The sequence below is a fragment of the Artibeus jamaicensis genome, unplaced genomic scaffold (assembly GCF_021234435.1).
Source record: "Artibeus jamaicensis isolate MK-2021 breed Jamaican fruit bat unplaced genomic scaffold, CSHL_Jam_final contig_3174, whole genome shotgun sequence".
Taxonomy (NCBI): Eukaryota; Metazoa; Chordata; class Mammalia; order Chiroptera; family Phyllostomidae; genus Artibeus; species Artibeus jamaicensis.
Window position 1 is genome coordinate 79,568 of NW_026521738.1, and position 14,344 is coordinate 93,911.

General features: G+C 45.2%; 1 protein-coding gene across 1 annotated transcript in view; it reads right to left on the reverse strand.

Moving 5' to 3' along the window:
* Nucleotides 1–741, reverse strand: part of HK2 (hexokinase 2) — a 60,628-nt gene extending 59,887 nt beyond the window's left edge. The window contains exon 1 of the mRNA XM_037130870.2: nucleotides 233–741. Within this exon, the coding sequence (XP_036986765.1) occupies nucleotides 233–295 (63 nt within the window). The 5' untranslated portion in view covers nucleotides 296–741. The remainder of the gene's footprint in view (nucleotides 1–232) is intronic.
* Between the last annotated feature and the right edge of the window lie 13,603 nt (nucleotides 742–14,344).

Sequence of the window (14,344 nt, forward strand, 5' to 3'; positions counted from 1 at the left end):
AGCCCTAGCGCCTTGCACGGGCGCACAAGCCTACCCACGCCTAGCGGACGTGGCTCCTCTTACCCAGGAGTTTCCCGGCCGCCCAGACTTCTCGCAAGTCCTCTGCCCGGAATGGGGGAGAAGAGTGTCCCGGCAGGGTGAAGGAGAGTTTCGGCTGAGACACAGACAGAGGGCCAGGGACCACGCCACTTTGTCAGAGGCAAGCCAGCCACCCCGGCCCGCGCTTACTTACCTTCTGCACTTGGTCATGGTTGAGCTCCGTGAAGAAGTAGGCAAGCAGATGAGAGGCGATCATTTTGCCAGGGCCCGACGAAGCGGAAACCAAGTTGGGAAACCAAGGCTGGAGCGCGCGTGGGGAAGGAGGGCGAAGTAGTCAGGCAGCTTTTTACCCGGGTTTGGCGGCGCGACTTGGAGCAGTGAGTCCGAGCGACCCACAGAGAAGTCTAACGGCGATGGCGCGCCCGGCTTAAGGGTCCCGGGTGTCTAGAAACAGGTTTGGGGAGTCACAACTGCTAGAAGGCTCCCAAAAAATCACTCCCGGCGACTTGTCGGTCGCCCGGCTGTCAAGCGCTAACTTCTGCCACAGGATCACTAAGGCTCAACTTGGGGAACAATCGCAACCTGGATCCACTTGGGTGATCGGACCTCTCCAGCTCCCACACACGCTGCCGTCGCCCGCGGATCTTCTGGATGTGGTGACTCGTGGTTGCTAGCGGCGGCCGGGGACTCCTGCGCTAGAGTTTCGTGCAACAATGTGGCTTATTGAGGGGCAGCCGGCTCGCGGACCGCCCAGTCAATGACGCGCGCACGTCCATTGGCTGCACGAAGAGGGTGTGTGCGCCCCCGTACCGCCCGTCGCCTCAGCTCAGCCAATCAGTGATCACAGCTCGTGGGCGCGGCCGCTCCGACACCCGAACCCGCAAGCCAGAGGGGCGCGCCCGGGGCTGGGGGCGGGGCGGCAAGGCCGGGATGAGACGTGTGGTCCGTGGCAAGAGGCTAGGGAGGAAAGGCGCATGAGCCGCCGCCGCGTCAGGCTCAGCTATGTATGGGTGGGGGGGCGCGTGATTACAGACCCGGTGTGTGGGGCGACTGGAAAGACGGGTCACCGGACCAGCACCACACCCTGTTCGGGGAAAGAGATACTGTCTGACATCTCGAAGTCATGTGAGGGGCCCCACTGGCGGGTCACATTGCTGAAGCATCTTAGTTCTCACCTATTGTGACTCAACTATCTGCAACGCTGATGCAAAGGGAGCCGCCGCAGCTGCTTCTTACTTAATTCCAGGAGTCGCAAAACGGATAGGATGTGGCTTTTACTAACTTCATTTATAGGTGAGGAAACTGAGGCACAGAACCGTTGAGAGATACAGGCTTGCCCAAGGTCACACTGATAACAAGCGGCAGATGGAGGAAGGAGCCAGTATGCATCTGACTTTGAGGCCCTAATCTTTTCCCTGTTACCCCATCCTGCTGCTCTACCAGCCAGGAAAGTAGAAGGCAGGATAAAATGAGCTTTGTCTGCAGCTGTGGGACTGACGCGTGAGTGAAACTGGGTGGGTGGTAAGTGGGTAACTGAATGATCCTGGTTGTGTGTGGGGTGGGGCAGAGTGGCTTACAGATGCTGAGAGTAGCAGGAGCCCCAGCCACAGCTACTGCTTGGCACCACACTCCAAATTTTTACATATGGTGAATGCTACTAAGAATGAACTAACTGCAGCAAAGACATTGGTGTTTGTGAAGAATAGCAAGCCTGAAGTTGGAGAGATTGCAGTGGACAGAAGATGGAGGTGTGCCTTGTTCTACTAGGAATTTCTCCTTTTCTCATAAGTGGAGTGCTATCTGCAATGTGATAGAAGTAATAAATGGTCGTTGTTGGAAAATGAGTATACAAACAGGAAAAGCAAAAGCATTCATGATTCGGCCTCTCAGCAAAACTTGTTGAAAGCTATGTACCCTCGCCAGCTGTAGTTTCTCACCCCTCCTTCTCTGTACTTTAGTACAGTTTGGGTCCCAAGCTGCTTTTGTCACCATAATGACCCACACGCAACCAAATCCTGTGTTCTCATCACTTTTCTGCCATTGTCGTCCTCCACCTTTCAGGGATGCACTTGACTGCAATCTCCACCTGTACACGCCTTCTTCTGTTGGAGCCTGGAAGCTCCAACCTCCTGCTTTCCCTCTGTCCTCACTCTCCAGGCAACTCAGCCTGGGTTTTTTTCTATGGGTGAGGAGGGCTTTCCTCCGCCCCCTTCTCTGATCTAGTTGTACTCTCTCCCCAGTAATTCCTCCCAGCACACACACGCTGGTGACTCACATATGGGTATCTATAGTGAGGACCTCTCGCAGAGCTCCAAACAAATCTCTCCAACCACCATTTGTCATCTCCACTGAAGTGTCTACCGCCTCACATTTAACATGCCCCAAGTCAAACTCAACTTTTCTTCCCAAATTCATTCTTTTCCCAATTGTCTCAGCAAAGGGCATCACCATCCACCCTAAGTCATCCTTCCTTCCTGCCGCTTACCTTCATACCCAGTCATTGCATCAGTAAGCAGTCAACTTGACCCATAAAATAGATCCTACAATTGACCACTTTTCTCCATATCCTTGGTCACCTCCTTCCTAGTCAAGCTACCAACAACTCAGCCAGAGCCAATACCACATAGTCCTACCTTGCCCCTTACATCCATTCATGCCTACTTCTACCCTGACCCCTGTAGTCTCTCCTGCACTCAGGAGCCAAAGTTACTCTTTTAATGTATAAACCATTCTATGTCTCTTCCTGGCTCAAATTCACTTAATGGCTTCCAATCTTAGAAGAAAATTTAAACCACTGACAAGGACCACCAAGTCTTTTTGTAGAAATCGCCCCGGCCTCCGTCTTCACCCCATCCCATGCTGTTTTCCCAGCTCTCTGCTTGGCGTTCACACTGGCATGTTTTCCTTGAAAATACCAAACTCTTTCTCACCCAAGGGTCTTTACTCTTCATCTTTATTTCTGTCTGAAATGTTATTCTCCAGTTCTGCACCCAGCTCACTCTTCCTCCTCGCCTAGGTTCAGCTTAAATATCGCCTCCCCAGAGGACTCTCCCCTGACCAGTTTATCTCAAGTGGTTCCCCAAGTCACGATTCCAAGTCCCTGATCAATTGCCTATTGATTTTCTGTATATCTTTTCTCTTCTCAGTAGACTGTGAGCTACAAGAGGGCAGGATCCTTTTCTTTGTTGTCCTATCACATCTGCAATGTGTCCATCACATGGTAGGCTTGCAATATATACTCGTGGGATGAATGAATAGAAGAAATCTTAGGGATAACCATGTTTGACTGTTTGTTTAATCATACTGAGAGAGAGTAAGTTTATCATTTTCCTTGTTATTTCTCAAATCTTTTCCTGTTTCTCCATCTACCCTACATCTCTCACTTGACTGCAGCAGCCTCATAACCGGGCTTCCCCCTTTAGATACAGAAACACCATCGATATATAGATCTAAACACGCAACAGAGTTCAGAAGAGTGAGGTGATCAGCTTTGCTTTCTTGGAGCAAAAAAATGCCTCCATGTGGATGGGAGGAGAAGGTCAGAGACCAGAGGCAGAAGCAGCTGAAGCTATAGGAGAGGACCAGGGCCTGAACCCAGGGGAGGATGGAACGGGGCATTGGGCTTTGGGTTTAGATATTTTAAAGTATGAGGTAGAATCGATGGCTTTGGTCAGGAGTGGCTGATGAAGAGGAGGGTTCCTGCTCCCTAATATACTTGGAAACCCGATAGTCCAGTGTTACAAAACCTGTTGGACCCAAGAAGGTGGGACCAGACCCAAAAGGTCATGGCAGCTATGATCCTTTCTCCACACGGTAATTTTAAAGCCTCTTCTCTGCTCCCTCCTCTGGTCCCATTTCGTGTGGACCAGATAATAATCGAAATATACCTAAGTGCACATTATCTCTTACAAAGCTCCCAACCCTGTCAGGTGGTTAGAGTCAGTATTGTTTTAGCCCCAATTTATATATGACAAACTAAGCTGAGACTTGTATCCTCAACTTTTCTGGCTCCAAACTTCATGCTTGGAGTTTATTATTTATTGATTCTCAGATCTCTCCCTCATTCTCTCTCTCTGGTTGAAGACGGATGAGACATCCATGCAATTTAGAGTCCACAGCCCCAGGAGAGAAATAAATCAGCAAATATTCATTAAACAAACCCTTACGACATTTAGACAGTCTGCTCAGTGGTGTAAAAAATGCAAAAGAAACACAATATGCAGTTCTTGCCCCTTGGGAATTAACTCTTTAATCAGAGATATAAAGCCCATACATAAAGCAGTGATTACAGAATGGAAAAGTCTATCATTGAGAGCCAAACGTGTGTTTCTCTGTATGTGATGGAGTTTTGCAGGAGGAAAAGACAGAGCCACAGGCCAAAGTCAGCCATGGATAGTCTGATGAATGAAAATTCTAGCTTTTATACCAGGCTGGATCTTGCCTCATGTAGGAATAACCTGAGTCTGGCAACTAGGCTTCAGGGAGCTGCCCTGGAAAGATGCCTCTTTACTAAAAGACCTCCACCTGCTAAATATTCTTTTTTTCTAATTAGGATTTATCAAGTTTGCAGCATCTTATAATTGTGGAATTATGTAGAGAATATGAAGACTAAGGGTGAGCCTATCCTAAATGTATCCCCCAAATGGTTTACTTGAGAAGAGCATGGTGCTGTGCTGAGGTTGGCATGGGAACACTGTGTGGCACTGGGCCTTTCTGAGCCCCAGTTTCCTCTTCTGCAAAGTGGAGATCATGAGATGGAATATGCAAAGCCTTTAGTTCAGAGCCTGGTACATAATAGACCCTGAATACCAGTTTCCTAAACACATCATTCATTCATGGTATCAAGTCTTCTATGCAATAAGAACTCAGTGGTTAAAGAAAATTCCAGGTGTCGGGAACAGCAAATGCAGAGTCTCAGGGACGTGGAAGAGAGTGCTTTGTTCCCAATGGCCTGCAGTGCTCTGGTCTAGAGAGATGATTTCAAGGAGAGAAAATGGGCAGGTAGGCAGGGAAAGCTCAGTGATAAAGAAAGTGACAGAAGCCCATTAGCACTCAAAGGCACAGCGCCTGGGCTGGATGCAATGTGGAGGACCGATTGGTAGGGACTGAGACTAAGTCCTAGAAATGGATACTGAGGCTCTCTAATAGGCTGACGGAAGAAGGACAGAGAAGTGAAAGAAGCGAGAAAAGTAAGAGGTAGCCCACACAGGACTTGTTAAATCATTGAATGTGAGGGTTGGAGACAGAAAAGACTCCCTGACAGTGGTTCTCACCCTTGGCTGTTCTTCAAAAGACCGATGTACCAAGGGTTGGGGCAGTTGGCTCTGGGTACAGGCTATAAGGAGTATCTTGCTGCACAGAAGTGAGAAACAATAATAAAACCTTCAGTTGGCCTGGTTTTTTATTATTATCACGGGATGGCAATTCTAAACAATGCCGGCAATGAAATAGCCCTTCCTGGACTACAGCCAGAGGTCCTCCCTGCATCTGCCCTTCCTGCCCTTATAGATCCACTATATAAGAATCAGCTGGGGAGCTCTTACAACTCCTAATGCCGTATAAACAATCAGGAAATGTTAATGGTATCCTTTCTTCTATTGCAATAGTGAACAAAAAGACAAAATGTCTAGGAACTTAAATGTACAAGGGATTGGATGACTAGAACAAGTAAAGAGGCTTGACAGTGCTTCACTGAATTTCATTTCTTCTTATGCAAACCTGTAAGTTTTAAACATACTCCAACTAAAAATGATGGACTTAAAAAGACTGATTCTAATATTAATAGGAAGAAGAAAGACTAGACTATCTCCCAAATTCTGCAAACCATGGAAAGAACCTCGTTCATTTACTAAGAAAGACTGAAATCATAAATTTCATGAGAGGCCCATAAAGGAGACTCTATTAAACAAAGTCAAAAGTCAACCTAGACAAAAACATAGATCAGATACAAAAGGCTCATTTTCCTGCTAGATAAAGAGCTTCTTCAAATTAATAAGCAAAAGAAATCAAGAACCCTTCAGTAAGAGATACAGAGAGTTCACAGGGAAAGGACAAATAGCTGTTTCATGTATGAAAAGATGATTAACATCACTCATAACAGTGAAAATGAACATTTAAAATACACTGATCTGCCATTTTTCACTCATGAGCTTGACAAAATCAAATCATGATAATACACCTTACCTTACCAGGGGAAAAGAAGTGCCCTTTCTCCCAGCACATTCTTGAGGGGAGAACACAGCCCCCATGAGGCCAGCATGACACTCTCCATCAATTACAAGTGCACCTGCCCGTTGACCCTGAGATCCCATTTTTCTTACAGGTACACATACACATGCTGTGTAAGGTGTTCCCTACGACATTGTTTGTCATAGCAAGACCGGGACCAACCTGAATCCTATCATTTGGGGACTGGTTAAGTAGGGTAAAGCACATCCATACAATGAAATAACTTGGCTGCATGTTTTTAAAGCTCTCTGAGTATTAATAGTAATGATCTGTAAGATATAGTTAACTCAAAAATGCAAGATATGAAAAATGTGCATACAAATCATTATTAGTATATTAACCTTGTATCGGTCTTGACATCTAAATCTGACTCTTCTGCTCAGATCAGCTTTCCACTTGCACTTCTCTGACCTTTGTATCTGTTCCTGGCTCAGCAGCATCTGGTCCTTATTTTTGTAGTGGTCTCCTCTCTCCCCTCTCCACAGCAGGAGCTCGGCTTTCTTTTTCTGAACTTGCCAAAAATCCAACTAACTTTCCTAACCTCCTGTCACTTTGCTACTTCAGTGATGGGAAATGTATTACCATATTTATAATAAAGAGGGCACTTCTCCTAGCAGAAATGAGTGGAGGCCCTGCCTCACTGTGCCACACCCTCCTGATGACTTCAGCTCAGAAGGGGTTCAGGTGCAAGGAACAGAACACTCCAGCCCCAACAATAAAGATAATTGTTGTTTCAAATAAAAAGCTGCCCGGCAGTGGGCCAGGCTCCAGGTTAGGTGCGTCAGGGCTCTGGCCCTGCTTTCCTAAGAATCTCCTGGCCCTGCCTTGCTCCTGAGCTGGTTTATCTTCATGCTGATAGTAAGATGGACAAAGCATGTCTAGATTTCATGCACAAACAACAAGATCCAGAGACAGGAAAAGGAACTACCTCCTCCTGGTTCCCTTCCATATAAAGAAAAAATATTTCCTAACACTCCCTAGCAGCCTTTTCCCCCTTGATTTCATGCGCCAAATTGTCATTTACCCATTCCAACAGTTATCTAGAAAGAAGAATGGGATTATTGTGGTTGGCTTGCACTATGATTTTCAGCTGGGGGTGATTGCACCTCCCAGGAGACATTTGACAATGTCTGGAGACATTTTTGCTTGTTCCAAAGGTGCTACTGGCAGAGATGTGATACAACATCCTGCAGTGCGCGAGACACCTCCACAACCAAGAATCATCCAGCCCAAAATGTCAAGAGTGCCAAGGTGGAGACACCCTGGCTTAGACTAATCGAGGCTCACCCCTAGGTCTGAGGACAAGGTCACCTTCCTCTGGCCATTTGGTGGATCCCAAACAGTATCAGATTTCTTTAGGGAGAAAAAGGGATGTGGTAGGCAGCCCACAATGTGCCCTGCATTACCGCTTCACGGGAGCTAGGGTCTAGCATCTGCCTCCTGCAGAGTAATCCAGATGGGGCAACTACAAATTGGTAATCCAATCACAATAGATTGATTACATGGACCTTTAGTCTCAGATCCCAGTGGGGCTGACATACTGGTTTGATGGTTATATTTCTGCAGGACTAGAAGGCTGGCCCTCAAAATGACTGTAGGACATTGTTCATTGATCAGTCTGAGAACTTTACAAATAAGCTTCTCTAAATCCTAATAGAGAGACAAGCGTGACATTACTATTTGTAGGATTTTAGCCACTGGGGAAAATGGCAGTTTGGCTGCTCCCGTTTGCAGCACTGGTGGGTCTCTCAAGGATACATGGGAGTTTAGGGAGTGGAGATTAAAGTATCAGCCAAAACAGCCAGAAGAACAATATATCCCTGTTCTTTGCTCTTGCTGAGATAACTATTTGTACAATATCTCTTTGGCCTAAAAACAAAAGCATTAATTACAAAAACCAACTTTTTATGGCAAAAAGCAGGGTCGACATGCCATCCTAGGAATTGTGTATCCATAGATTTCTGGTTACTAGGCTTCAGGGAATATCTTGAAAACATTCCAGAACATGTACAGATTTGGGTGTCATCAGGACTCAACCCCCCACCTCCCTCGGATGGCAGCTGGTTTCCGTGCCAACACAACCATGTCCCAGAGTTCTGTGTTAAAATTTAAAGTAGGGTTAATTCACCCTGTGGCTCACATTCTTATAAATTATAGTTACTACCTGTGGTCATCATTAGTTCTAGCCACCAAATATTTCTAGTACTTCTAAGTTCATGGTATGATTGTATAACCCTGTCCCTTTGAATTCAGATGTGGTCTTGTGACTTGCTTTGGTCAATGAAAACTCCAGCAAGTGCACACAAATGTTGAGCTTTGGCTGAGGGGAAGCACAGACACAGCCTCTGTCAGCCTGGATCCCCAAGTGAGGGTGACATGGAGCACAGTCTCCATCAACCTGTAACGGACAAGTAGCATAAGCAAGAAATAACCTTTGTAGGGGTTTTAAGCTAAGATTGTGGGGTCATTTATTATAGCAGTTTCACCTATTTTATCCTGACTGACAAAATTCTCAAACTGCCGGCTTCCTTCCAGTCTTTTGTTTCTTCCCATATCTCCTCCCTGTGTTGCTCCAAGTTTGCTCTCCTCCGTCTAATTTCCAACCTCTCTTTTCACATCCCAGTAACTACAGTGTGCCTTCTAGAGCCCCGGTTTTGAGCCCAAGAAATTCCCATGCAGCACTGGCTTCTCCACAGAGTGTGTTTTTCATTCCTGGCCTTATCTGTGTCCTGGCCCTCCTCTAGACGTTCCTCCTCCACTAACCTCCACCCTGACAGCTGGGAAGTGAGATTTGTATTTGCAGGTCAACACTGCTTCTGTCCTTGCATAAGAGTCCTTTAAGACTCATGACCTCCAGGCAGATCACCCCAGGTCCTTCCTCATTTTACTGACATCTGGTCCCTCCTTCTCTTTCACTGCCCCTGGACACTGGGGTCATAGTTTTCCCCCCCTTCTTCAAGTCCTGAAGAATCCTGGGTGGCTTCGCTGGCATTGTGGATAGTACTCCACATTCAGTGACCTTCCAAATTCAGTGACCTTCACCCTCTTCGTACTCTGGCCACTCTCTCTCAGGCTTCATCCTAAATCTTGTCACCTTCCCTTCTACAGAACTGCTTCCCTTCTACAGTCAAAGCTATGATAACCACTGTGGAGGGACAAGGAGATGGCTGAGTGACCAAGCTATACTAGATCCTAAGCAACCTTCCACTTCCCAGATTACATATGTCCTAGAGCAGAGGTTGTCAAATTTTAATGATTTATTCTAATCCCATGGGGATCTTGTTAAAAGCCCAACACTGGTTAGGCAGGTCAGGAGTGAGACCTAAGACTCTGCATTTCTAATGGACATGCCTCTAATCCATGGGCTTTACTCTGAATCACAGGAGTTAAGTGTCCATGAGATCTAGCTGCCTTGTGCTTTCTATCCTTCTTATGAGAAGAGCCCACCGCTACCTCTCTGAGTGCTGCTGACCAATCCCCCTAGAAGCTGCCCAACACCCAGAGACCCATCTCAAAGAGGCCAATGAACTGTGAGTTCTGCCTGGCCTCTTACATTTTGGCATTTAATTGTTTTAAAGGGTCTTAGATATAAATGGGTTTCTATTCTTTAATGCAGAGCAAATACTCATCCACCCATGAAAGGTCCCTCTACTTGTAGTTTATTTTTTTTCATTTTCACTTTTTAAACCATTCAACCCTGATTCCTGTACTTTTTTCCTTCCCAGTGCTTGCCATAGGCCAGCCCTGTAATATGTTTGATAAATCTCCTTATATATGCAAGTACTCACCCTTGTAAAATAAGGTTTGTATGCTTATGTTTTTAAAGCACATAAATGATGTGCAATTTGAAAAGAAGAAAGAAAAACAAGACCTTCCTATGAGGTCTTGTGTGGCTTCTCTTGACAAGGTGGCTGCGATGATGTCTCCCTATTTCTGCAGGAGAACAATGCCCCACTTATTATTTGAACCATCCCCAATGAGCTTCTGCTTCTTGCAACCAAAATAACCCAAGGAACTACTACCTCGTGGGGTGGTTGTGAGGCTTAACTGAGAGCAAGATATGGTGTCTAGACGTCTCTGGCCCATTGCTCCATAAGAGTCAGAACCGCTTTTGTTGTGGTTAGCAAAGGGCTGAATGAAAACTAATAAGCGCCAGGATTAAGGATTTAGTCTCCATAATGCCCATCTCATTTTGCCAGATATCAAGAGCATCCCTAACACTAGCTTAAGATCTTGCGGTAACCCCTTTGACATAATGATAGAAGTTAAAGAGTTTAAACATGCAGCCAGATTTTACTGGGCAGACAGACTCGTGGGCAGAGTAGAAGGCTCAGAAACAGACCCAGGGGCACGTTGGGGTTTTATATACTCGATATGCTGAATGTGGCTTTTCAAACCAGCAAGGAAAAGATGGATTAATAAATGGTGTTGCCATCGGGGAAGAAAAATGAATTTAGATTCTTATCTCACTTATAACAAAATAAATTTCAAATAAGGCAAAAAATGATATGTAAAAGAGTTTAAATCATTTGAAGAAGTCATGGGATACTTTTGGTAATGACCTCCAGTTAAAGCTTTTTGAAGCATCACACGAAAATCCAGAGGACTCCAAGGAAAGATGAATTTAGCTACATTGCAATTTTTTAATTCCTCAAGATAGACCCACCAAAAGCAAACTTCCTTAAAATACAACTTTTACAAATCACTAAGAAAAAAGACCATTGCCCAAATTGAGAAAAAAAAATGGGCAAGAATGTGAAGAGTTCACAGTGAAGAAAATATAAATGCTCTTAACATATAAGAACTCAGGACCCCGTATAATAAGAAAAAATTAAAATGACCATGGCAATACATTGTTCAACTCACAGATGGACAACATTAAAAGATTTCAGAAACTATACTGACAAAAAATGTATGGAAACAGGCACCCTCATAAATTTCTCCAGTTGGCATTGAAAACCTTCATCAAGGGGAAGTGTCATCAAGGAACATGAATAAAGGACCACGGACACAGACCGTGGGGGGGAGGATTGAGGGTGGGAGGTGGGGGTGGGTGGGGCGGGGGAGTGATGGGAGGAAATGGGGGCAACTGTAATTACACAACAGTAAAAAATACATTCAAAATAAACAAGTTAAAAAATTAAAAACATCTCTTTCAAATTTTAAATGAACATGCCATTTGATTTCTAAGAATGTTCTCACACATATATTTAAATATGTGTGAAATTACACATATCATTTCATTCACGTGAATTGTGATGTGTCCAAACAATGCAATACTATGCAGCTACAAAAGGTTGTAAAGCTTTTAGATTATCGATGCAGAACATATTCAGAGAAAAGAGCTAGATGCAGAACAATGTAAGGTGGGGGACAAAGGACAGTGAGAATACATGCATGTCTGTAAGTGCCTAGAAGATCTCAGGAAGGGCATACAAGAAACTAACAGAGGGGAAGTGGGCAGAGTGTGGGCATGCGAGGGAGACCTAAGGTTTCCTGTTTACCTTTTTATACCCATTGAATATTTTAGCATGCATATCATTATAAAGGAAAGTAACATTTTCAATAAAGATAATAAATATTAGCAAATGCTACCAGTTTCTCTGGCAGAAACCTGATGTCCACTGAGTTCTGGTTCTAAATTCTGCTAACTACAAACAAAACAGAAAAGTTTTAAAAAGGAAGTAGAAAGCGACTATAGAGAGAAGGTCTGTTTTTATTCAGGGGCTTGGTTTTTCTAGGTACTTGGTGATGAAGTCATGCCTGCTTTCTCAAACCATAGGAGCATGAGAAATGGCTCTTCCTTTCTCTTGAAAGAGAGCTACACGCAGCCCCGGAGAGTGGGCATCAGGTCTCCAAAATGACGTACGTTCTGATCAGTGAGAGCCAGTGCAGGCTGGGGTCCGGGGCAGGCAGGCAGTTGAGGTCTCTGGCCAAGATAGTCAGCAGGGCCGGGGGAAAGACATGAGCACAGGGGCTGTTGATTCCGCAGCCACGCCCCAAGTCAAGGGCCAGAATGCCTGAGACCCCTCAGGAAAACTTGGACAAAAAAGAAACAGCAGCCTTCAGGCATGGAGAAGGAAGCACCCCCAAAATAAATGAGGAGCAGAGGCAGAGCACATCAGCTTAAACCGGCAAAGACCACCAGAGTATGGAGCAGGAAAATAAGGGAAGAGAGAAAGTCGGCATTTCGGCATGGCTGAGATAGATACTACCAATCTCTCCATATTTTGCACGTCTGGTAATCACATCAAGTGATAAGGCCTTCAAGGAGAACCACGCAGGTTGAGTTCACATTCGGGGTAATGATGGTGTGTTAATAGTTGTCCCCACTTAGAGATCACTCAGCACACAGTTCTAAGAGCTTTGACAGATGGGACTTTCAGAGAAACACCCGGCACATCTAGCTTCGATTTTTCTCCATACTGATGCTGTGCTACTGTTGAAGTCTTCCTTATCCAACCTTGTGTGACCCTGTCCCTTTCTGACATTCACTATTCGTTCATTCACTCATTCATTCATTCATTTGGTGAGAATTCATGGACTACCTCTTAGGCCAAGCACCACATCAAGCCCAGAGAGACTGTGGTTAACGTGACAGATGTGTGATCCTACCTCTATGGAGCTTATGGTTTAGGGAAAAGACAGATAAAAAGTTATGAATCCAAATAAATTATAATACATATAATACAAATAGGTTTCATGCGATGAAGGAAAAAATGTGCCCTGAGAGTGACATCATTCAACGTATACATACATTTAAGACACTGTCTGGAGCATACATTACGAGGCCACCGAATCAACCAGGCAAAAATGAAGGTAACTTAGCAAATGATGGTGGGTGCAGAAAGAGGGAAAAAATGGATGCAGTCAGGACGTGTTGCAGGTAGAACCGACCACAGTTGCTGGTGGATCAGGTGTGAGAGGGAAAGAATGACTCCAGGTTTCCGGCTTAAGCCAATGGGGTAGTAACATTTACTGGGACAAGGGACTATGGGGGAGAATAGATGTCGTGGTTAGACCCAGAGTCACATTTTCAACAGGCCAAATTGAAATGTTTGTGATCATTTAAGTGCAGATGACAAGCAAACAGCTGGTTCTATGAATTTTTATTGGTATCAGAGATCTGGCTGGAGATAAAATATGGGCGTTGTCAGTATAAGATTACATTTAAAGTCCTGGGGAAGGGTGAGGTACCCAAGCGGGGGGGAGGAGGTGGACAAAGAAGCTTTATTCTCAAATGTGCTGGACATTTTTCAGTCTCCCACACACGCGGACCACACCACATCTCCGTCTTCAGCAGAACAGGCAGTGAAGATAATGTCACTCTACCAGCAGACGTTGACTAGCTTGGTGTTTGTGGTAGTCCTGGGCTTAAGCAGAACGCCTCGCTCTCGTGGATGTGCAAATCTTTGATTTACTCTTGACCTCTGATTCTGCATCTAGGCGTGTGTTGATTCAAAGGCCCTTTATTTATTTCAGGGCATAATAATCTCACTCACTAATATTTCAGGATGGGTTCAGAACAAGGAATGTGAAGACATTCTTCTTAACTTCAGTTTGTCTGGGTTCCAACATATGCTGGGTTCAAGGAGAATTGAAAAACCAACAGTTTTGCTTACTAGGGGTATGCCAGCATCTCTCTGTGGATCTGACATTTGTACTCTTCAGCAGAAAGGATTCAGTAGAGCTTGTTTGTCCCATCCAGTATGACTCCCCTGTAATGAGTTAAGTTTTTCGCCAACCCACCTCTCTATGGGTTGAGCTCCATGACGTCCTATATATACCTAGCTGCCTCTTTTTTTTTAATTTTTTTTTAAGATTTTTTTTTTTAATCTTTAGAGGGGAAGGGAGGGAGAGAAACATCAATGTATGGTTGCCTTTCATGGGTCCCCTGCTGGGAACTGGCCTGCAGGGAACCGGTCTGCAACCCCAGTATGTGCCCTGACTGGGAATCGAACCGCGATTCTCTGGTTCGCAGGCCCGCGCTCAATCCACTGAGCTACACCAGCTGGGCCTAGCTGCCTTTGATCTGGATAATGATCCCCTGTTCGGTCAGTCACTGTAATGGACATAA